The sequence below is a fragment of the Fukomys damarensis genome, unplaced genomic scaffold (genome assembly GCF_012274545.1).
Source record: "Fukomys damarensis isolate Sample0158 unplaced genomic scaffold, DMR_v1.0_HiC HiC_scaffold_19, whole genome shotgun sequence".
Classification (NCBI taxonomy): Eukaryota; Metazoa; Chordata; class Mammalia; order Rodentia; family Bathyergidae; genus Fukomys; species Fukomys damarensis.
Window position 1 is genome coordinate 21988140 of NW_022900931.1, and position 25916 is coordinate 22014055.

The following is a 25916-nucleotide window of genomic DNA, read 5'->3' on the forward strand; positions in this document are numbered from 1 at the left end:
GCTTTTTCAATTGCCTTCCTAAATAAGCACTCAGCATATTTAGCACAGTTGTCTAAGAGTAGTCTCATCCAAAATGTCTACTTGATGTCATGGGAGTGGCTGATGTGTGTGTTACACCTGACATGTGAACTGTGAAAGGACTTTTAATGTTTTCATGAGATAACATTTCTGATGTCAAAGCACATTGGGTGATTATTTTCAATAAACAGATTAAGTAAATAACCTGTCCCTAAATATTTTCTCCCTTTAAGTCATCTGACAAATCAGTTTTGGGTTTTGTTTTTTTTTTTTTTTTGGTACCAGGGATCGAACTCAGGTCCTTGCGCTTGCAAGGCAGGTGCCAGAACCAGCAAATCAATCCTTGATAGTGAAGATATTACTTTCCATTTTCTCTTCCTCGGTTCAAAGTAAAAAGACATAACATTTATTAAATGCCTTTTATGTATAGAGTACTACATATTCTGTCTCTATTAAATCCAGAATAATCCCATATAACATATATTGTCACCTTTTTTATACACAAGGGAAATCAGATTCAGAGAGAGTAAATATTTGCTCAAAGTCAGATAGATCACAAATCTATTTTTCCACTATTCTATTCTCTCTTTGCCCTACTGGCCATTACAAACATCCATAAACTCCAAGGCAATTCAAGAGTTGTATAATCCAATTTACCAGGAAGGTTGAGAGTACATTAATTTCCATTTTAAATTATAAATATGTCTGTTATGAGTGGAAAATCCATGGGAAGAGAGTAAGACCTACTACCTCCTGCTCCTGCTCCTCCACTGGGTGCCTCTTTTCAATACATAAATGGTGCGATCCTCACTCATATTTTTAAATATATCATATTTATATACAATCCATTAGGACCCATAATTTCCTTCTCACTACTGCTCTGATTCTCTCCTCTTGCAGCCATGCTGTGAAACTCAGTCTGTACTCATTCCTGTTTTCAGGCTTCCTCATCACTTCTCCACCCCTGCGTTCTGGTCCACTAAAAATGATCTCAATAAAGTCACAAATGATTTCATTCTTTCCAAGCACAATAAATAGATTTTGCTCCTGACCTTTATAATAGCGTTCCCTCATTTTTGAAACCCTATCCTCCTTTGCTTGGCATTTCTCATCTTCAGCCCATTTTCCAGCTGCTTTCCTGGCTTCTCAGTCTCCCAGGCTTTTTGTCCTCCCGTACATGATGTCCCTTGTGGCTCTATCTTCAAACATCCTCCCTGATGATCTTACCTACGCTGAAAAGACCCACATCTACTTCATCAGCCTTTGCCAACCCCCAGACTTCCAGAAGTCATGAACCCATGCCTATTAGATCTCCCACCTGGACATTTATGAGCACCTCCAATTAAACATAGTCAAATAGAATGGATCATTTCCTTCTACCACTTTGCAGTTCCCATTTTCTCCAAATAGACAAGTGATATCCCCAGCTCTCCAAAGCTGACATCCTTCATTTTACTACTCAAGCCATACCAACAGTTGACTACTATGCCATTGATCCTGTCTCCTTGCCCTCCTTGTCATTACCAATGCCATCCCCTTGGTCCAAGCTCTCAAAGTTCCTCAAAGGTACCAACCTTCTCTCTCCTCCTCAATCTTCTAGTCACTTCACAGACCCCAGATCAGCACCTTCCACTAGAATCCTCTCTTTGATGACAGCAGCATTTTCTATCTGCGCTATTCCTTACTGGGTGGCCACTGAGCAGGGCAAAATGCAGCTGTGCGCATCAGAAACTGATTTTTAAATTTTACCTAATTTTTATAATATGAATTTTAATTTAATATTTAACATACAGCTAATGGCTACCCCAAAGGTCACCGCAAACCTGAACTGGTACCCTAGACAAAAGCTTGTTTGTAACACTCTTCTTCAACCTGTTCTCCTTAATTTAACAGATAAGTCTTGAACCACATTTCTGGTCCTATCACTCACCTCCCACCTTCCAGCTCAGGCACACTTCCGAGCTCATGCACACCCGTGGATCAGCCCTGGGAAGCCAGTCTGTATGCCATCACCCACCTCCTTGTCACGCACAAGCTGTCCTCACCACCCACACACCCTTCCTCTCTCTTCCCCATCTGCCTCCTCTTCCAACACGCAGCTCCTCTTCAGGCTTCCTAGCCATCCTGTGCACCTCCCCGGCACCTTCCAACAAAGGTGTGCTGTGCTTGAGAGCTTCCTCACCTGCATGCCGCTGCTCACACTGCTGTCACACACTTACCACACTACTGGGGGCTCCAGAGCACAAAGAATAATTTGTTTCTTGATGATGTCACTGGTCTTCACCAATGGTTTCAAACAGTTCTCCACTCTCATTCCCTAGGAAGCTATGATAAACTGCCTCAAACTTTGATTAATTACAACAAGTCCAAGTTTTTCAAGCAAAATCTCACATCAAAGAGAACTGCCACTCCAGAAGCCCTTTCACACCCCTTCCTAGAGCTAGGTCTCCATTTTTACACAGTCCACATATTGTCTAGAATTTCAACAACACTGTGTGTGTCCTTGGCAACTTCCACGGGCTTGTTCCCTTTTTTTCCTCTGCCAACCTGTGTCTAATACTTTCTTTGAGAACTACAGGAAAAGCTCACCCGATGCAAGAACTTCCTTGGACTAATCTCACGTTGACCTAACTCCTCCACACATAATGAACTGGACCACCCTGCCCTCACCAAGGGTCTATGTTTGTGTATTACTTGCTACCTTCTGAACTACAAGGTCAGTTCTCCAAAGGCAAAGGAGCCCTTTGCTTGCTTGCTATTTCTGAGGCATCCTTTACCCCACTGTGTATTTGTCAGGCCCTAAAAATACATATATTTAAGGTTCTGTAGAATCTTAATAAGGCAGTTTTTATGAGTTCTAAAAGAATCACCCTCACCTCTTGTGTTTCAACATCCCAATACCTAGTTCTTTTTACATAATATCCAGCTATTAAAGGGAAAACTAAACTATGAGATAAACGAAAGCTATGCAGCTTTCACTCACCTCAGAAAAAGAGCAAGGGGTAATTACATAATTAAATAATGCTCAGAGCTCTGACTCAAAATGTTGGGAACTCCTTGTGTTACTTTAATAACATCATATGGTTTCAGATTAAAGATGTGGCCATTTGTAAAAAGCAAACTGACAAAAGGATAACCCTGATTTCTCAGTGGCTGTCAGAGGTTGATTATCACCTGTTTCCTGACTGGAAATCAATTTTTTATCGTTACAGCGACTACAGTCACTGTGATTTGGCCACACCTCCAGATGTTCATGCCAGGAAGACAAACACATGGGAAGATGGATGTGTCAGAATCGTGTTTGAACTTAACTAGCATAGGAAACATAAAATCCCAACTCACCGACTGTCAGTATGGGAAGCTGTGGTGTCTGTTTTGATGTTGGAATACCACACAACCACTCTATTTTACCAGCTTAAACTTTAAGATATGCTTTTAATGCTTAACTCTCCTCCCTCTTTTTTGCCATAAAAAGGTATTATCTAAAGAATAAATATAAAATGGGATACACATGTGTAAATACCAAATGGTTTCTCTGTTGTGATGAACTGAAAGTGTAAATGAGGACTAAAATGTAGAACAGATAATGTGAAGCAGGAAGAAAAGGTCCAAAGGGATGCAGAAGGGGAAGGGGGGGTATATGAGAAAACAAGGAAAAAACAGAAACAAAGTCTTTGTAAACAGGAAGGTATGGAGGAGTTGAAGGGAGGGCAGGGGAATGGGGAAAAATAAGAATCAAGATATGTTATATACAGGTACAAAATCACAAGGATGAATGTCATCATATAGTATATCTACAATGTACTAATAAACTTAATGGAAAAAACGAATTAATATACCAGAGTAAGACTGTCCAGATATACCAAATTCCTTAGGGGACAAAATAGCAACTGGTATCTAAAACTGTGTTCCCTAGAGATAAAATGAAAATAGTTTTTCCAATTCTTTTCAGCAAATGAATAGCTTCTTGTTTTTAATAAATTCATTTCTACCTTACTGCAGATTTTTTATTCAAAGGGTTCTTTTCAAAAGAATCACAGTAAAGCACTTATGACATAAAGAGCTCATAAATTGTCATTTTTCATTTAGGTGAGCAGTAATACTGTGTCAGATATTTTTTGAAGTAAGAATAGTTTCTGTTTATCCCATAATAAAATTAATCATGCAGGCTTCCCTTCCTGGGTGCCCACCTCGAGCCACACATTATGCTAAGAACTGTACCTCATTTAAATTTCTTAATGAATTAAAGAGAATTAACTAAATACTTGATTATCCTTTTCCAGAGGAGAAAAGTAGAGCTTAGAGAGATTAATTGGTACAAATGTGCCCCCAAATGCCTCTCACATACAAATCCTGAAATCCCCTTCCTCCCATTCTCTAATCTTACAGAAGCCTGAACATCTTCTCTATATTTTTTTTCATTCACTCATAAAAATATTTATCAAATGTTTTCTACGTGCTGGGTGCTGTTCTGGGTGCTGGAGACAGAATGACGGAAAGAAAATTCCTGGCTTCAGAAAGCGTACGTTCAACAGATCCAGTCACTGACACAGAATGTGCCACACCATACATTATTCCAATTAAAACTAATAAAAAATTTATTCCTAGCTTTCAGTTTTCCCATAGTATTTAATGCTTGATTCTGTCCCATCTCATCATAAAAAAAAAAAAAAAAAAAAAAACATTATCTGAAGAATTAAAGGTCAAAGAAAAGGTCCTCCAAATATACCAGACTGCTTCGTGGAAAAAGTAGCAGAGACAAAGAAACAGTCAGATGGTGAGTGCAACAAAGGTCACCACAGATGTGAATGATGAGAAGGTTAACATGGTTGGCAGTGGAGGCAGGGGTCACATGCTCACAGAGCCTGGAAGACTCACCTGCATCTCACCTTTTCCTCATCATTCCTCTAAGCCCACTTCCTGCTTTACCCTTCCTCTCATCCAAAACCAAAGTTAGGTGAGTAATACTAGCACTCCAAAGGCCAGATTCTTGTTTTGAATCCCAAAAGAAACTCCAAATTAAAAAAAAAAAAATCCAGTGGAAGAGAGCAGAAGAAACGGATATTTTCATATGTCTATTTTAAAATTAAAGAACCAAACTTTAAACTATTTGTTGGTGTTATTTCTACCTAGCCTTTACATTTGATTGTCAATATGCCTTTAGTGGAGGGAGAAAAAGTTCTTAATATATTTTCTTATCATTTTTACTGACAATATTAGAAGTTTGGTATTTCAGAAGTAAACCCTTTCCCCTCCAGTGATTCAAACGACAAAAGCCACCTACTAATAAAAGAGTAGCTTCTGGCTATAAATCTTACACTATCTGGGCTACATGACATCAACAACAACCTGGCCATATCACTAACACAGCAGACATTCTGAAACTGAAAGGAAATAGAAAATTTCAGATCATATCTCAGACATGTACGTATCATTCATTCAAGAAGACTTTATAATCAATCCATTGCAGTTTTGTTGTTGCCATTGTTTTCATTTAATTCTGACTTTAATTAATATTTCCCTTTCAAAATTTAAAATCCAATCCAGACTGTAATAGGCAGTAATTAAATTTATATAACCACTATACCTGCAAATGCAGCGCATTTTGGAGAAACACCCCGCCTAATTCACTGATGCAGAGTTACAAACTGAACAGCACATATCGCTAGTCTTACCTCTGCAGCTAAATAATTTCCAGTTGCAAGGTGTTTAAATCTGAACAAGCTGTTCCACTGTCCTGCACCCCCACGGCACGGGTCATGATGAACCACCTACAGACAAAGAGAGTGGTGACAATAACAACAAAATGGTATTCATGTCCCGGCAAGCAAATGCCAACAGTTTACATGAGCACCTTCCTGTTATTGCTGACCTGCCAAACTTAATATATGTTTAAAGAGTACAATGTGTCAGAAAAACAAAATTCTCCATAAGTGAGCAAGAGACATGTTATAACAGTTATCTTACTATGCTTGCTGCTGGTGCCTTACACCTGCAAATACCGCCTTAATTCAAAAGGCATGTTTCCAAAGCCAAAAGCAGAAATACTGTGGGTTACCCCCCAACAGATTTGTTATTCAAATACTCATTCGACAGCAGGTCATAACAACATACTATGGACCAGGTACTCTTAAAGACAACAGAGGCACAGCAGTGGGTATAGAGTTTTCGTTTTAATGGAGAAGAGAGAATTAGCAAGTAAATAAATAAGGCTTGACAAATGCCAGGAAGAAGACAAACAGAATGTATGACGGAGTAACTAGGAAAGGCTACTACAGATACAGCAATCCTCATGGGCCACTCAGGCATGGCATGGGGTCTAAATCTGCAGGAAGAGAATGACAGAGCCATGCAGAGACCGGAAGAGACCACTGCAGGCAGAGGGGAGCCCAGCTGTTAAGGCCAGAAGGCCTGAACTATCTGAGTCCTTGCCTCTTTCCATGCATGCTTTTTACAAACAACACGTCCTTTGGTACTTGCCCTTCCAACTGGCCCTGGGTGCTGGGCCTCTGGTCCACTGGGGATGAAGGCAAAATAGAAAGAAGATGTGAAGCATCTGGGTGTGGCAGAAGGCATGGTGTAGCAGAAAAGCTCAGGGTATGAGTGGTATTCGACCGCAGTATGATCACAGGACTTTAATATCTTCCAGCCTTGCTGACTCATGTACAAAATAGGGTTAATTCACATAGTGTTATGAAGATTAAATTTAAGGCACAGCAGAGAGCAAGGACAATTTTCTCAGAAGCCTCCCTCAACAGAGGACCTTCTTTATGTTAGTACTGACCATTCTTTAGGTCACTCTGCAGTCTCAAGTTCCGTGTGCCAACATACATGTAACTTCCTAATGTCTTCGGTAGACTCCAGCTTCTTCATCTTCCTCTATTACCATGGTTCATATAAAATAAAACTTACAAATTTCAAAGTACACAAAGTCTTAGACCTCCTGTGACCAGCACCCTACCCATCCCGTAAGGGTCAGTTCTCACATCAAACTTCTTCCACAGATTCTTGGCTAATCAGCCTAGCCACTGTGATCTCATCAAGTTTGAATTCTTACTCTTTGGGGAAAGACAGAAATACCGTAACTAGTAAAGGGTACAAAAATAAAAAAGACAAATATCTTGACATTCCCAGGGATCCCAGAGGAAGGACTCTACCTACACATAAATGTGTCTAGCAATGGCAGCTCAGATCTTTGGGAGACTTTTTGAAAATGTGTAAGGGAGAATATTTCATTTCTCGTGATGATTCTGGAGAGAAACTATGGGTATGTAGTGAGAAATAACCAAGAGAATGTTTATCCTAACATTCATAGAAAAGTCCAGCGCGGAGATACTATGTGGACCTGAAGACCATCCTCACTCAAATGCTTCTCTGTATCGAGGGGCTGGAGCCTTATCCAGAGAGGTTCAGGACATTTTCTGTAACTATGAAAAAAATGGGAGGCAGCAGAGAGGTTCCTCTTTGGTGCTAGGAGTAGTGATGGCCATTGAAGGTGCAGAGTCCTACACACCACGGAGGACACGAGGATGGCCAGCGCATAAAGGAGGGGCCTGCAGGCTCAGAGAAGAGCTGCGAGGGCTTCCCGTTACACTGGGTTGTTAATAAGTTCGTGTGCTCCCCACCCCGTTGTCTTCCTCCAGCTCTTCCAATAATGCCAAACCTAATTTCCTACGTTAAATACCTCTTTGCATGAAGTGCCTGAGCCTCAGGCTGATTGGACAAGATGCTGAGGCTCCCTGATGAAGCACAGGATGGGGAAATGTCCGCAGCCTGCATCTGTCAAATCTGCTGTAACATTCAGCCTACCATGAATGTGCACTGGTAATACTTCAGGGGTAATCATGCTACAAAGTTTTTACGTAGAGTTACATGAAAGGTCTAATCTTTTAAGAAACTCTCTGTGGAGAGGTAAAGACATTATCTCAAAACTACTAAACAACTTTCTCTCCATTCTGACTGTTACAGAATTTCCAACTATACATTTGACGGAAATAGTTTCCATCCAGGGGTACACTTAGAGCAAAAGCTGTAAAACTAAAAATATGGCAGAAGGTTCAATATGCCTTTCAAGATTCAGAACCAAAAATTAAGGCGGCAGGGAACTCACTATATTTTATGAATACAATTTTTAATAATATCTCACACTATTGCTATCTTGATTTAATTTTTTGAATGCAATGATAAGAATTCTACAGTGTGACAGCACATGTTTTTACATATGTATTCATTTGGGAGTTGTCTATAATTCTTCAGCCTTATCCTGATGAGTGAGGCAGCCTTCTGGGAAAGGTGTCAGGTCCTGACTTGGGTGGAAGTGCTTCTCCCAGACCTTCCCAATTTTGTTTCCTACTGATGGATGTGACCGCAGAAGTCCTCCCAAATGACAGGCTGAAAATACGCCTCAACATGTAGCGGGATTTCAAGATAAAAGATATGTTTAGTCATGTGATTTCATCTCTACTCTGTTACATTTATAAACAAGGCTCGGCTCATTTACATAAATGTAATGCTTCCTCATTGTCTCTGTTTCAGGTGTCTGTAATTATTCCTGTTACAGCCTCCTTTAGTTATAGTTATTTCCCTCTTTTTCATGGGCAAATATGTTTGTTGTGTTATTACTACACCCACTAGCTATTTCTCAAGGTCTCACAATTAGCTTTGCCCTTTTCTTTTCCTGTACTTCTGACCTTCTACCACTTCTCTCTAATCCAGGGTATAAATGGGTTTATCACAGATAGACAGAAATGTTATATCTTCCAGAGAGGTCACTTACATGTTAAAACATATATTACTTTATAGTATTTTCATTTCATTGCTTTTATGTATTAAACTTTGAGCATTGTATTCATTTTTACCCATGACAACTTATACATCTCATTTTAGGATACCATGGGAAGTGTTACAAAGCATATGCTTTAAAAAGAGGTGGGAGATGGGTTTGAAATGGCTAAGGACCACTGCGATAGACTGATAGGTCCATTAAATCAAGAGGTGACTTATCAGCTGTTGGTGTGCTCACCAGTGATTATGCATATGTTATCTCCTCTGCTGTATACAAAGGTCCTTTAAAAGAATCTGTATCCTAAACTTTCTTCATTACTCTACCATGCTGACACATTTAACGAATACTTTCTAAAGGATGAATAGATTCTTAACTGTAAGTCTCTTGGTTCCAATAGAAAGGGTATTCCTAGCCGGGGATTTAGCTCAGTGGTTCCGCCGCTTGCCTTGCAAGTGCAAGGACCCGAGTTTGATCCCTGGTACAAAAAAAAGAAAAAAGAAATGGTATTCCCAGAAGATATGAACATGAACACTGTTCTTTTAGTGACTATGTAGTTCTGATATTTGTCTTCATTTGTAGTGGGCCATCCTGCTCCTTCTTAACGCCTGGGCCACCAGATGCTGTAGTCTGATCAGCTTCGATGATATTTCAAAAAGGATTTTTGAAAAGTAAAATGATATATCTCCTTAGTAAATGTGTGTGTGTGTGTGTGTGTGTGTGTGTGTGTGTGTGTGTGTGTCAGAGAAAGTGAGAAAAAAGAAAGAAGAGAAAGAATGAATGAGAGACACTCCAGGCAGGTATAGGAGGCAGCACCCTTGACAACTGATCCTAGCAATGAAAGGTAGAAGATAGTTCACAAAAATTATTCTGTTATGGGTGTGTCACAAACAATTCCTATAACAATAAAACAAACAGCATAGTAGATCTTATTAAAAGCCAAAAAAAACCAAAAAACAAAAAACTACACACCTCTATTTCCCAGAGTGCTTTAGAACTAGTAGCAGAGGTTGCTGACTGACGCAAAGTTGTACGAAGGAAAATGTGCTGTTTTTTCTCATATTCGTCACAAGTCAGAAACTTTTCTTGTTCTGCATGAAACAATCTAACAACATCGCCCTGGAAAAACACGTCAAGAAACACTGTATTTCCCACATCCATGTGAACAGACACAAGAAGCAAGAATATCTTTTTGGTTTTGATCCCCTTCTGCCAGCTATCTGGCTTTAAATGATTATTTGTGCATATGAAAATACTGGCAGGAGAAACTCAGTAATTTTTATTATAATGAAAGTTAAGATATGTGGTCACACTGTAAATTATTAATACTAGTAAATACACAGGTTTTACACCTGTGTATTTTTTTAGGAAGATACCTTCAACTCTACCAGAAAATGTTCAACATAGCACATACTTACTCCTTTTAATACATCCTCTCGATAGGAGCTAAATTTCATGAATAAAGTGATTTTCCAGCTAGTGTTGCAATTAACAGCATTCACCTATTAATAAAGAAATGTTAAGAGTGATAAGACAACAGGTTTCTTTCCTACATGAGAAATTATTACTTCAGCTGGTTAAGAAAAAAAAAAAGGAAAACCTTGGACAATGAAGTATGTGTACCTCAATAAAAATATCTTCAAAGGACCAAAACTAGCTAATCAATATCTATCTTAAGGTAACTTAGGAATATTAGTTAGCATCACCAGGTGTATACTCATGAAAACGAAGGAACTGGCCTTTCTGTTTTCCTCTCACATGAGAAAAGTCACCAAATCTATGTCCTTCCCTCTAGCACTTACCTCCTTGCAGCCCGGGTTATCCAGAAGTTCTATGTTGCTGGCATGCAGAGGCTGTCCTGCATTCACAGGCATCAGAACAACTTTATCTCCCACAACGATCTGGGAATCAGAAATAAATGGCATCTAGATACTGGTGTGACACTGGAAGTTAAAAATAACTGCACAAGAATCTTCATTATCAACCTGACCCCGGTCCCTTTAACTTCTGCACAAATTTCATTTCAATTATTTTTCTGTTTGAGGCAGAACAGTTTCTAATAAATGATCACGTAATCATGTCCCCTATCGCCTACCTGTCTGGATCCATAGAGCTAGCGCAGATCTTTCTTTTATTTGTCTCCCCCTTCAGCTGGAGCTTTCTTAAAGCTGATAATTAGGCCACTTTTCATCCCCACAAGATCTTGGGTCACAAGCACGACAAAGAGTAAATACATCCACCACTATGAAACCTATCTACCTACATATCAGAATCATTTCAAGGGCAAGCTGAAAATGTTATATATTTGTGTTATTTCTGCAATGAGAGAGAAGTGATAAATTTGAACCTCCCATAATCTCAGAAATTTAGTGAACATTCTAATGTCAATCTGGATTCAGGAAATATAAGAAGGTATGTTTTCTGTTCACACCATTGGCATCTGGTTCCTCTTATCTTAAACATCCAAAATTAACATGGTTTCTTAAACTGGATGTTCCTTTTTAAACACCAACTAAGATTGGTTCTGGGAGAAGTGCTCAAGAATTAAGTCCACATTGATATTTTATTTATGTTATCATAGCAATGTCTATTTTATCTTAAAATATTTTTATTTTTAAGTTGTGGGAATTAAAGTCATCCTTTGTCAATGATAGTAATGAACAGCTTAATTTTAGTTCAGTTTATAATCTATATTCTACTATAATTATCTATAGCCTTTGGCTAATTCATATGCTCTGTTAATTTCAAAATAGCACCTACAAAGTCTTTTATGTTTGTAAAAGACCAGTTATATAGCCAAACTCCTTCTTGACGTCTGTGATACAGCTTCTAAGAATTCATAGAGACATTTATAAGTGGAATCTAATATTAATTTACTAATTTCACTCAACTTACATTGATAAATTTCTTTCTTTCTTTTTAACTGGATTGTGTTAGTGATACAGAATGCCAACGTTAGTTTTGGGTACCTGGCTCATACATTCAACATATCTTTTTCATTTTTAATCCCATTACCCCTTCTCACTGTCCCCCATTCCCTTTCCCCTCTCCAATATTCTATGCTCTCAATTATAGAATGGCTCACCAACTCAGAAATGAAAACTAAACCTTCTCATTGCATATTTCATACCAATTCAATAGTAAAAGATTAATGTAATACACAGCTGAAGAATAAATTGGTACTCAGAACTTCTCCATGCATCTGAACCCAAGCCAAAATTTTAAGGGACACAATTTCATACAGTCAATATCAGGTAGTCTTAAATGAATTATATAGAGGAATCTATAGTCACATGTGTTACTGTTGTCACAATCTATATCTAGAGATTCAAATATGACAGAGAAGCCTCTAGCTCAGTGGTCAAACAAAGCCATTCTGTTTATAGAAACAGCTTCTAATGTTTACAGGACTGTTCTCCATTCATCACCCAAACTTCCAAATCCATCCTAAGTCAGAATTGGTGACTCACAAAGACTCCTCACAGAAGCTCTTCATGTACCAATAAGGAAAGAGAAAAGGATAAGGAAAGGTAAAACATAAAGGAACTCACCGAGGCATACAGCATGTTACCTCTTGTGTAGACATGAAAGGAGAGTAATAGGAGTATATACGTAAGGAAATATCTGCAGTGGTTAACTACGGAAGAAGGCAGTGGTTTGGGAGAATGGGAAAAAAGTGTCAGAGAGAGACTTTTCACAATCTTTGTATTGTTTTCTATCTTTGAACCACAAACTGGTGCATCTTTTAAAATTCAAATGAACAAACAAAAAGACACAAACAAGAAGTAAATTAAGGTCAACATGGTCTAAATATTTCAAATACCATCCTCCCTTAGTGGGAGGAAAAAACATGCTACTGAAGTTATTTATGATATCAATGCAGAGGCCCGAGTAGTTGTCAGTAATATAAATTATTAGGAGTATGATAGTGTATCTTGCCAGTGTTACATCAGATCATCCAATTTCTTTCTTAAAGAACAACTGGATTTGATTTACTATTTCATTCCCATCTGCACCATATAAATATTAGCCAATAAGCTGCCAAACATCATGATCTATTTTAACTGTGGCCTTCCATTCAGAACTTTTTGTTTAGGGCCGGGGATTTAGCTCAGCAGTTCGGTGGCCTGCCTTGCAAGCGCAAGGACCAGAGTTCAATCCCCAGTACCAAAAAAAAGAAAAACAGAACTTTTTGTTTAGGGCCGGGGATTTAGCTCAGCAGTTCGGTGGCCTGCCTTGCAAGCGCAAGGACCAGAGTTCAATCCCCAGTACCAAAAAAAAGAAAAACAGAACTTTTTGTTTGACCTATCTTCCCTGCTCTATCTTATTTTTTTCATGTTATATTTCCTTCAAAGCTCCAACCATAAACCCTTCTATATTCTTGAGAGCAACCGTACCGCCAAAATGTTTCCTGATGTCTCTGAAACAGCTTCCAAGGGTTTATGAGGACAGTAGTTATAAGGAGAATGTAACATTAATTCACTAATTTTCAGGTCCTTAGTCTGGTTCTTGACAATCTCTACCTTCACTAACCAAGATGCATAAGACTTACAGACAAAATAGATAATAGGCCAATCATGGCAAATAAAAGGAATAGGTAAGAAGTGCTTAGAAGAAAGCAAAACTGTGTATGAAAAATAGGCCTTATTTGCAGTGAATTTACACCTAATTATATGCAAGTTGCTAATACTCTCAGTAAAATGGAGATGAGACACTGACCCACTGGCAGGGCCAGGTGCTTTCTGAGACACTGTATATTTAGTACAGGACTTGAGGGTGAAGTTGCGTTATGTCACACCCTTGGATTTAGCCATCACATTTACTCACAGTGCACAAGTGTCTTAAAAAAAAAACACTGCAATTCCAAAAGCATTTCTGTTGATTCATATAACAGCCATGTAACATTCAAGCTGGGATTTTACATAAAATAAAGAGCAACATAATGCCATTTGCAGCTAACCTCCTTTTGAAGTGGCACCTGGTATCATGAAAAGAACATCTCAACAGGAATCAAAACACTAGGGTTCTAGTTTCACCTCTGCTAGAAATTCCAGGTCTCTACTTTAAAAAAAAAAATAGCAGAATCTACTTGCTACACAAAGTTTCTTTCCTTAAGAGGTGAAATTTTAAAAATATCTGGCCTCTTCATAGTTTTAAAATCTACCATCAAGGTACAGAACCCAAGTCTTCTTGGGTCATAATTGAAAATAAAAAATTAACTACTCAATCATGAGAAGATAAATGAAAATGAAATACTGATGCTCTCTGCTCACTCTGATGCTCCAAATTAATTTCTAAAAGTTCAACAGCAAGTAAAGATTTTCTACGCAGCTGAAAGTTGAGGGATCCATGAGTCTGTTTGTCCCCCCAAAACCATCCTAAATAGAGGACATATTAGAAGATATAACATATCCAAAGGTGCATCTGAGTGGTGGGAACCACTGAGTTTTGAGAATGTGGGTACCTTTCTTAACTATTCCAGACTATCATCTGCCTCATTCTTGCATTTGATGTAGATCACAAAACATCTTGTTAAATATGTAGAACCCAAATCATAACTAATTGCTTGTGGTAAATTATAATTTCAAAGTCCTCCAACCATTGCAATTTCCTCTTAAATTAATATGCTTGAAAGAAAGTTGACAGCGACTGAACCACTCCCTATAAAGTGACAGTATTTACAATTGCCTTCAATAAGATGCAGTAGATTCATATTTTAGAAAAATTTCCACCCATTCCTGGGAAAGAAAATGAGGGTTATAACACAACCACTTCTGTGGCCAATATAGGGCTGTGGGCGCTTAGGTTTACACAGTTATCTTAATGACACACAAAAGCTACACAGTGACAAGCAACAACAGCGCTATTTCAGCAAAAAAGCAACGTGGAGGTTGTTTGAGCCATGCTATAGGGAGTGCACCTAGATGAAGACAATTCCTGTGCCACACTTAATAATTCCACTGTCCATTTTCACCAAGACGGAGCATTAGAGTAGTGGGTTTTACTCTTTTTCATTTTCTACTACAACAAATTATTTGACATAGTTCATTACAAACAACTCTCTACTGACCCAGTAAAGTGATCTGGAAGGTGGACAGGTGAGAATGAATGGAGTGAATTGGTAAAATCCACAGTTCATCTAAAGTTAATATAATCAAATCTAATCAAAGTCAATCTAAAGTTAATCTTAATCGAATCATTCAGCCATTCCTTCTGAACTTGAGATCAGGTTTTGTTCATTTTGATGCTTAATATTTATAGACCACCTATAGATTGTGACACCACTCAACAAGAGGTGGAGAATAAGCATTTTAAGAAAGGTATCAAATGGGGATTTAGCTCAGCAGCACTGCGCCTGCCTCACAAGCGCAAGGTCCTGAGTTAGATCCCTGGTACCAAAAAAAAAAAGTATCAAAGGCATGAGTCATTCGTGTACATCTACATAATTGGTGGCTAAAAAATTGAGAGTTGATTGTAATTGACTACTTACTAAATTAAAATAAATATCATGCTCACAGCACACATCATTTGATGCCAAAAGAAAAACAAATAGGGCTTATTGTTTTAAGAACTCCAACACAAGACTTGAAATGCATTACATTTCCTGCATGCCGTGCATCTCCCAAACCTTACCTAAGGAAGATGTCACCAGATAATTTATTAAGCAAAGTAAATCATGAAGGTTGCATCCTGTGGAATTGAATGTATACTTTGAAATGCACTGGAAAAACAGTGAAAAAAAGAAGACATCTCTAAGATAAGAAATACCCAAAACATTTAAAATGTAATCCAAGGGTGGACTGTCAAAAGAGTTAAGCTTTTTCACTTTAATATAGAACGTTAATTTTTAAAGTCTCCACCTGGCCTAATATCTGTAGAGTGTCCTGTTTATGGAAATTATTCGTGTTCAGGGTCAGCTGGTATTTATTAGGCACCTCCCCAGTGCTAGAGACTGCCACCAGTATTTCATTTACCACATTCCAAAATATCCAAGTATTGATGCTACAAAATCATTTCCCATCATTTTATATGACAATATGCACAATTTATTTTAAATGTAACTGTCATCAATAAGTAGATGTGAAACCTACAGTTTCTCGTAGGTTAACATCTATTAAAACATGCAGACTGTAAGAAGTTGGCCTTGGAGTCGGAAAGTGGAATGTTGCCATGACCAGTGGTGTCATTCTATTAGTTCATGGGAAGCAAACATCCCTGGCTAAACACAGTTCTTTCCTTACAAACATGCACCCTCCATGCAAGACAAGGAGAAAAACTTCTACCTCTCTTAAAAAGGCTCAGCTAATATTAAGGCGCTCAAATTCTTTCACCCAAACTCTAGCTAAAAGATGATTTTAAAATTAATCTGCATTTTGTCTTTGGAATATCTCCGAGTACAATCTGTACTGTAAATAAATGCATTTAGCCTCATAAAGATATTAACACAAAAATAATATATTGATTGCAAACTATCATTCTTTATATTTTCTGAACTCCCTTCCAGAGTAAGATTGTTGTTACAAGCTCACTATTTCCCCCTTAATTTATTTACATACATTGTCACCCTCACTTCTCAGCTTCCAGAAGGGATGAATATAAAACCAGGACCCTTCATTTCCTGCAGCATCCAAAGACACTCGCATGGCATTCTTCTCCAGTAATGCGGGTAATCTCTTGTTGACAGTCAGATATTTGTTGCTTTTTATATGTAGTAGCTGCAGAGAAAGCACATTCATTACTACTTTTATTCTTTCATCTCCTCTGTTAATTGCATTTTTATGTTTATAAATATGTCATATGTCCAAGTAACACAGTTTGATGTGGAAATTAAACAAATGAGCTATTTCCAGACTCCACAAACATCATCTTTCCAGGCTGACTTTTCTTTGGGTTCTTCTTCATCTCTACCCAATTCTCCTTTATAATGAAGCAAACCTGAGATTCCCATAAACCACACCCTTTCTCAATGCCTACATAGCCACAAAAACAGAAAACACTAAAGAAAAACCAAGAAACTGAAATAATGGACCAACACACTTAGCATCATTAATCATCCTCCCCAGAAAAAGCTGTTTTCCTCTGGAAGGAGGCAGCTCTACATCCTAACTTGGCTCTGTGCTTTCTCCAAAAAGATGCTGACACTACCTCCTTCTCAGAGTGCAGAAGCACTATTCCTCAGATTTTTGGATTCCATGGATAAAGTCTTTCCAAAATATAACCCTACTGAGTAGAAAAAAATCAAAACAAAATACAGTAAACTTCCCATCTAGTACTAAAATCATTTCAAAAAAGAATAATCATCTAGTACCTAACTGTGAGAAGGAAGTTATATCTCAAAGTAAAAGGTAGTACTTTAACTGCAAAAATAGCTTTTTTGAAAAGCCCACTATCATACCTTGGGTTTTCATTTTACCAGGAAACAACAGAAACCCTAGTAGGCCAACCCTAGCCCTCTGGGTTCTACCATGTTAAAGCCCATGCCTTGGCCCCTCACGGAGCAAGATGAATTTGAAATTTCAAGTACTTATCAAGGAACAAAACTTCCACTTGATGGACTTAATAATCAAAGCTCTATTTCTGGAGAATACCACAAGAGACATGCAGCTCCCCCAAGCCAAAGATATTAGACTGCCTATCATTAGATTAAGTCCGAAGTTCAGGAAACTGCAAACCTGGGTTCCTCATCTTGTCCTATAATAGAACTGCTTACCCTGTACTCTGGCATTTTGCCATTGGCCCACAGCAAAATATCAAGAGATATTATTTTTAAAAACAGCTACATGAAGTATTTCATTGTAGTATTTACTGCACGGACGTTGTTAAGGCTATTGTTTACTGTATGAAACAGTGTCCTCTTTATGACTGTTCTTGGGAGAAATACGTCCCTGGAATTACTGCTGGGAAGGGCTGTGCTTCTAGACCTCGGATTTAGTTATAGGTCATGGGCCTTCTATACCAATGCCATAACGTACTATGCTTCCTTTACGGCTAAGCAGAAAAGAAGAAAGCTTCAGGCCCAAGTTTTCCAGACTTTACAACGTGATGTTTATGAACACACCTCTCCCCTAACCTCAACTTATTCATTCAATCATTATATTTCCCCCTGACCCAGTTGCCTTAATTATTTGCATTGTACCTTGTTCTGCGGTATGTATTTTGGAAAATGCCTTACATTCTTTTTGGAACAAGGTGGGGCATTTATTGACAAATAACCAAGTGAAAAAGTTACAAAAATCTAAATGAAGCACAGGAAAGGAATGCAGCTGAGATAAATCCATGTGCATACAAATTGAAATAAGAGACCTTCTAGCAACAACCCAGTGATGATTTCCTCAGTGCAATTTGAAAACTTTCCCCTCTCTATAAAATGAAAAGATAAAATTCCCCACACAGAGCATTAGCTCCATTCATCTAAAAGGCCCTTTACAAATTATTTCTCCAATCTCTTACTTTTGATGTAATAACTTATGCATGCATCTAGATATATTATTTCTTTAAGTATGCATCAGATTTGTTTCTTTTCAGTGCTGGGGAAGGAAGCAGGCACCACACATCTAGGCAAATGCTCCACCACTGAAGTAATCTAAACCTCCAGCCCCAACTTACCCTGAATGTATAGCTCTGTGCACAGAGTAACCACCACTCACATTACCTGTAATTTCCACTGAAGAAAAAACTACTGCATCTTAAAGTTTTCACAACTCTGACATTTTAACGCGCATGGACAATTTGGAAAATTACCCATAAAATAGTCACCATTTTAAAGAGAAAGTAAAGAGAAACTTACTTGTATAACATTACTGTATTTCACAATTTCTCCCAACAGCTTCTTATTCTCTGATTCATTTTGTTTTTGTTCCAGTTCTGCAGCGTGCTGTGATTACCAAATAATCAATGTGAAAACACAACAAACAGAATTTAATAACTGACAAACAAATATTTTTAGTAGCAAGAATATAACCACAAATAAAATGGGCCAGTTGCTTTATTCTTGAAGCTTGGAGGGAAAGGCAGGAAGGGGATAACAAATTAATGATCATAACTAAGAAAATTACTCAATTTATGCTGAAATGTAGCCAAAAAATGTCTTGAGCCACATTTATATTAAAAATTTCAGAAAAGTGACAGGCTTTTGGACTAAGATTACTATAAGAAGGAATACTGCTTGAAACACCAACCCAGAGAGTAGATGAATTACAGCAGACCCAAAGCTCAGATTTCAATTCTGAAAATAACAGACACTTTAACGTTGTAAAATCAAGGCCTATTCAATTCACATTGCACCAAACCAGAAGCTATAATCTTTCAAATATTTTTCCGTACATTTTCAGATTGAAAAAGTATTAAGTACGATGTCAGGCAAAATACAATTGGATTTAATTTTCCCACAGAAATTCTGAACTGGTTTTCAGTTCAATGTGAAGCTTTGAATCAGTCTGGCACACCCTTAAAAAAATAGCAGCAGGTATGTGCTACTTACATGCCAGGAAATAAGGCAGTCACACCCTATAACTGAAACCCTCTATTTTTCTATGCATTGTCATAGCCACCTGAAATCTCTGTGTATGGGTAAAATTACAAAGCTAAGAAGTTGGAAATAATGTGTACATCTTCTGTTTCTGCTGTTCTTGGTCCATCTTAAACAAGACAAATGCAGCCTGGCTCGTACCTGTAGCTTCTTCAGCAAGGCAGCCTCTGTGTGATTCCCTTGTTTGGCTTGCTTCGCTTTCCAATACTGCTTCTGGGCAGAGTATCGATTCATAGGACACACCTTGAAAAGGCAGTCTAAGACAAACCAACAAACAAAGACATTGTAACTAAGGCTACTAGCGTTTCTCAGCCATACTTACAGTGTAACTTTGGAATCTTGGGATCTGTTAAGTATAAAGAACATCAAAAGTCGTATAGTTCATCCTCTAACCAACTCTTAAATTCCCTCTATAACATCCTTTTCAAACAATTAAAGCAGTCAAAACAAGCCCTTGTTCATTGGTTATTTTTAAGAGTACTGTAGCCAGTGTTTTTGGTAAAGAAAGCAAACTAATATAATTGTTATGCTATAAAGCATCTGTAATTATAACGGGGGACCTGGCCTTAGAAAGTAAATAAAGTGAGATGTGTGCCTTGTTTGAGCTTTAATCAATGCTTTCAATACTTTTTTGTGGTACATATCTTTGACAGCTAAAGTTATACAGGAAGTAGAAACAATCGCAGCCAATCATTACATCATCCATCCCTTGAGTTTCCAAATACCTGGGGTGAGTATGGCAGGAAAATCTGAGAAAGAGCGTGCTGCAGTGAAAAGATAAAGCAACACAAACCACTGCACCAACAAAACAGCACTGATTCCACTCATGAAAACCAAAATAGGAAATAACTACAGCTAGTGATATCTCTAAATCAAACAGCAAAATACGTTTCCCCTTTACTGAGGAAAAATGAAGAACTTAAATCTATCGTATTTTAATGATTCTCTAAACTTACAGAATGGATTTCCATCTAGAATAAAGATAAATTTTCAAAACTATATAATAAAGGCTTAGTGACATAGAAAATCCAATTATTTTTACTTCTCACAAAAATGTGTATAAGTCCATATGACAAATTTAGTTTATTTTGATATGTTAATATTTAAAATAATTCTTATTTTTCAAATATGTTATCATGAAAAGAAAATTCAGTCAACTCAAATGTCCATGTAGCCACACTATTGACTATTGTAATGGCATAAGTGGACAAGAAATAGGACTGTGAAACATTTAAGGAATTTAGAAAAAAAGAAAAAAATAATGATTTTTTTCTATACCTTGTAATTACAAACACAAATTCTATTGCTTGGCTCTCTCCACCCATACACAAGGTTATAAAAAACTAAGTCTTAATTTCTATCTTTAAAATTCTGACATGGATAAAGATTTTATAAGTAGCAGAAAACAGACACTATCAACTGCTAAAAATAGGCTGAGACACCATCACACTTACAATGCAATACAGAAACCACCACCAAGTACACACATGTGAAAACTAAAAACAAATACCTAAAAAATGCTTTTCTTTGCAATGCATCTCATAGGCCCCAGTAATTATTCTCTGTGTATCAGCAACTCCAAAGAATTATACAATGATTCTGAAGCACAAATATACAGGTCATTCAAAAACAGTGCCTCAAGAGTGCTCCTAATTATTGCAAGATTATTTTGACTATTCAGGATCATGCAAGTGATAAAACTCCACATTGTTTTCATGTAGCAAAAATATAAATCAATGTTCAAGTCGAACTAAACTGCAGTCTATACTTCTGAATTAATTCATGTATGAAAAGAAAAAGAGAAAATTGATGTTCTTTTCCATTACTATAGATTCCTAATTAGGCTCATTAAGAAAGGGTCTGTTGACAGAGAAAATACTTTTTATTGCTTCCAAAGCACTGGTAATTAGTGGTCTATTTGGGTAGCTGAGTAAACCAACCATGTCATAGCCAAACACTTCTGATGGTGTGGCGGGGTCACCTGAAGTAAAGCCAACACACAACCCATGTCTACTGTAATCTTCCTGAAGGGAATCCTGCCCTATGCTGCTAAGCTGTAGGATCCAAACCTCATTCTCAAAAAGCTCAGTCTACTTGAAGTTTCACAGTGCAACTGTGAAGAAGCAGCTATGGGCCCAAAGATCAATGTGGCTAAGTTTACCAGGCAGGGTGGTCAGGAAAGACTCCCTGAAGGAGAAGGGCAAACACAGCCAGTTTCCAAAGAACCAATAGTAATTCAGCACAAGACTAAGGAAATCCAAGTGCCCAGTGAAAGGTGTTCCCAACAGAGCCAACAGCAATGCAAAGGCACAGGAGAATGTGAGGAACCAGGAACCGCAAGGAAACTAGTACCTGGGCTTTGAAATGAAAGTAGAGTGGTAGGATGAGGTCAGGATCTGCAGCCTTATGTTCTAGACTAAGGAGCATAAACTACATCCTACAGAAAGTATGACATTCTTCAAGAGTTTTGAGCCTTCACACCATCTGAAAGACGGGAGGAGTACAGGGCAAGAAGACCAACATAAAACCCACTGCTAGCGTGATGAGAGCCACTAAGCAACTGAGCTGGGGCTGGACAGTAGCTTTAGGGAAGCCATAGATTAAGAAAAAAGAAGCTGATCGCCAGGCGTGGTGGTGCACACCTGGAATCCCAGCACTCAGAAGGCTGAGGCAGAAGGATCACTGTGAGTTCCAGACCAGCCTGGCTACACAGTGAGTTCCAGGTCAGTCTCAACTACATAGTGAGACCCTGTCCCAAAAAACAAAAAACAAAAACAAACAAACAAACAAACAAAAACAAAGAAAGAAGCTAAACCAACAGGCTTTAATAACCTCCAGATGTGGGGCTGGGGAAAGGTGAGGGAGGGAGGAAGTAGGTTGGCCAGATGAGCGAGCTTCCTTGCACTATGCCCTACAAAGCCTTAAAAGGCAAAACTCCCCTCAGCAATACTGCACAGGTGACATCTTAATTCATATTACAGTAAATGACCCATGTGCTTCTGTGTGGGAATTAAAACTACAGGGAATGGGAAAAAACAGGAACCAATTATATACCTAAAATGTACCAATAAACTTAACAAATAAAAAAAAAAAAACTATAGGAATTTCCGGCTGATAGGAGGGAATATAAGGCAACACAGGCTTTGGCAGGGGGCTTTTATTGCTTCTGTTGGTGGTGGCAGATGTGTGTGTGTTTAATTTTCTGTCTCTGCCTCATTCAGAACACATTTTTTAAAATCTGCTGGCCTCAAACTGGTCACGTATGTTGTCTGATTCTAAATATACTGCACAATAAAAGTGTTAATAATACCTGCCACACCTAACTCGCAGGGCTGCTGAGATGCACAGAAAGATAATCTGTGTGAGAGTTCCTTATGAACTTTGAAGCCCTATTATAAATATGAAGCATTATTATTAATATTGCCTCTTTCTTTCAGTAATAGCCTAAGATAAAGAGACGATCACAGGAGCAACAAAAGGTGGAGTGCTGGGAGTAAACCTGAGCACACACAAGAGGGGGACCATTAAGGACAAATTGCTTGATCTCTAGGTAAAAGATGCCACAGTGGGTTTTAAAAGCTCTTAGAAAGTTCTCCAGTTAGAAATCACCTCAGTGTCACTTTTTAATTGGGTCACAAACTTTTCAGCATTTCAAGACACAAGGAATAAGGAAGAAAAGAAAGTTCGTCTTATAGAACAGGCACCAACAGCACAAATAAAAAGAAGTAATTTGGGTTTAACTTTCAGACTTGAGGCCAACAATTTTGCAGAAATACATAAGTTCAGGAAACGTCAGGAATCCAAGAAGCCTTGACGTGTTCAGTCAAGCAATGTTATGAGAACAATGGCTTAACATCAGAAATTTTTCAACGGCCATAGAAAGGAAGTTAAGCCACCCAGATGTAGTCACTGTAGACTGGTTTCAAATACACATGAAAGGAAGAAAAACAAAAGCCCAAGTAGTGTGCCCCATGGATGCCCTAACATGTAGCACTCTGAGTCAAAGATTAACCTCCCCGCTTGATTCCAAACCAACCTCCACTTTCACTTTCAATACCCATCTAAGTAATTTCAAAATGTACTGTTAAAATCTTTTTATCTGAGGCAGCCCCCCCAACAACAACAACAATCAATTTTGGTACTGAATTCAAAGCTATTGTATACAAAGTTCAAGTTACCTCTTTGCCAGCAGATTTCCTTTAGTAATGGTGGAAAGCAAGGCTGCTTTTTCATTTCATTTCATTTCAGATGTAAATGAGGAAAATCATATCAAACCATCAGCAAGCATCTATCGCAAGGTGGTCATTCAACAAATGGCTCTCTCATGGTCACTTGTAAAATCACCCCATAATTCAGGGGGTAACTGATAACAGGCAAGGATTTCATTACTTGGAGGAAGGTAGGGAGGGGGAGGCTCTAGGATTTTTCTTTTTCTCTTTATAATAGGAGGGTGCAGCAGAGTTCCATGATGACAATGCACTCTGTGACAAAGAGCAAGCTAGGACTTTCCCAGTGACAAATGGTGTGGTAAGAAAATTCTCCCAAGGGCAAGAATCAGGCAGACAAGGCCACTACACACTAGCAATTAGAATTCAGAGTTGATCGTAGAAGTGGTGTGTATTCGTTAGCCAGAAATATAACTGTAACTCTGTTCTTTATTTGCTCTAAGAAATGCATGATAAAATAGTGTTGGCACAAAACTCTTTATGTTTAGAAATTTTTAAAACTAGTGGGTTTCATTTTTTTTGAGGGTGGAAACTTCAAGCCAAACATCTACCTCCTTTACTTTGCCTAAAAGAGAAAATGTAAGCAAGGAAATATACTTTAGATGGCTACAAAGGCCACAGAAAATTTATTGCATGTGTTAGCAAACATTAAAATTAATCACAACATATGAGTTGGCAACCATGAAGATTGCAATATAACTTCCTTTGGCTGAAAGTCAGCTACTCTACAACTGAAGAGGAAGTCAAATAGTCTTTTGTAGTTACAGGCTTATAGAATTCCAAAATGTTAGAACTTGAAAAGGTCTCAGATAAAACCCAACCCTTCCCTTCTTTGAGACAAAGAAGAAAAAACTCAAAGTGAGCTGCTGGTCTTTCCTGATGAAATCTCTAGATTAGAATTAATTATATATACGAACAAGTTTAAGCACATATAGGAGGTTTGAATTCTCTGCTGTGTTAGTCAGCTTTCTGTTACTGTGAGAAAACAGCTGAGATAATCAACGTGAGTAGGAAAAAGGTTTATTTTGGCTCCTGGTTTCAGAAGTTTCAGTTCATGGTCACTTGACCATTTGGGTTTGTTATGATACAGTACATCATGGTGGAGGAAATGGATCCCCTCAAAAAGAACAGAAAGACAGTAAGACAGGAGAAAGACAAGAAGGAATAACAGTTCCCATATCCCTTTTTCAAGGGACAACCCTACAAGGCCCTCCCTCCTGAAGCTCCAGAACTTCCCAAAATAACAGTACCACAGACTGGACACCAAGCATTCATCACACGGGAGGCCCTGGAGGACACTCAAGACCCAATCTGTGCCCTGACTTTTGGCGTAAAAATTAATACTACGCTTGGTTTTCACAATGCAGTTGACTACCATAAACACACTCTAAACTATAAAAGTACTACATAATTACAATAAAAATTATTTCTGCTCCACAACACACATAAGACTTACGCAGAGTAAAGTTGAGCTGGAATTTGAGCCTCATGCCTCTGAACCCAATTCAGCATGCTACTTTTCTTCAAAGGCACCAGTTGGAAGCAGGCTTTTGGTGTTGAAGCAAAATTTGTCTCAAGCTAAATGCTGTTCAAAACTTTATGTGGTCCTGTTGAACAGGACTCTGAGAATGAATCTAGTGCCGCCTCCACCCAGTAGCTCTACGTGCCCCCTTTGCATCTTCTAGCTTCTTTTCTTCAACTTTCCTTTGATGATCACAACAATATTGCCTCAGAAAGTACCATTTATAACACTAAACACCTCTTCCCCATAACAGAAGTAACTGATCAGCTCAAGGTTTAACTCTTAAGGCACTATTAAAGCACTGATTAATATACTAGAGAAGTATAGATTGTGGAAAATACATAGGCCAGGCAATAAGCAAGGTCTTGGTTCTCATCCTAACACAGTCCTGCAACATAACATAAACTTCTAGAGAAATATGATGAAGATAAACTACATACATGCACTAGCTATTGTGCTTCAAAAAAACACAGTAATTGGCTTTTATAGGGAATTTGCTACATCTGTATATATAATTAGGATATAAAACATCAATAAAAATATTACAAAATCTTAGTCTCAAAGATATTAATTACTCTGATTCAAACATTAATGAGTAAATACTGAAGAACAATAAAACTTTGTCTTTTGCTTTAATTAGAGCCGGTGAAGAAAAATAAAATTCAAATAATTAAGGTAATTTACATTTTTATCAAGGTTTGAGTTTCAGCATTAAGCAAACCATTACAGTAGACATAACTGGAATTTGTTTTGGGAAAGTCATAATGTATAATTTTTCAATTAATATTCGCATTCTCAGTGTGTTATATTAACACATAATTAAAAACTATAATGAGCAAG

General features: G+C 37.9%; 1 protein-coding gene across 4 annotated transcripts in view; it reads right to left on the reverse strand.

Moving 5' to 3' along the window:
* Positions 1-25916, reverse strand: part of Itpr2 (inositol 1,4,5-trisphosphate receptor type 2) — a 416582-nt gene that overhangs the window by 320756 nt on the left and 69910 nt on the right. For 3 of the 4 annotated variants that reach the window (XR_004518150.1, XR_004518151.1, XM_010615034.2), the window contains exons 3-9: positions 19470-19585; positions 18588-18674; positions 16357-16515; positions 10603-10701; positions 10219-10302; positions 9773-9919; positions 5694-5789 (exon numbers count right to left, since the gene is read on the reverse strand). Coding sequence is in view for 2 of the 4 variants with exons in the window: in XM_010615034.2 (XP_010613336.1) it covers positions 5694-5789; positions 9773-9919; positions 10219-10302; positions 10603-10701; positions 16357-16515; positions 18588-18674; positions 19470-19585 (788 nt within the window). In the remaining 2 variants the exon portion in view is untranslated. Of the gene's footprint in view, positions 1-5693; positions 5790-9772; positions 9920-10218; positions 10303-10602; positions 10702-12351; positions 12437-16356; positions 16516-18587; positions 18675-19469; positions 19586-25916 lie in introns of those variants that run through there. The other variant, XM_033766295.1, reaches the window with a different exon arrangement.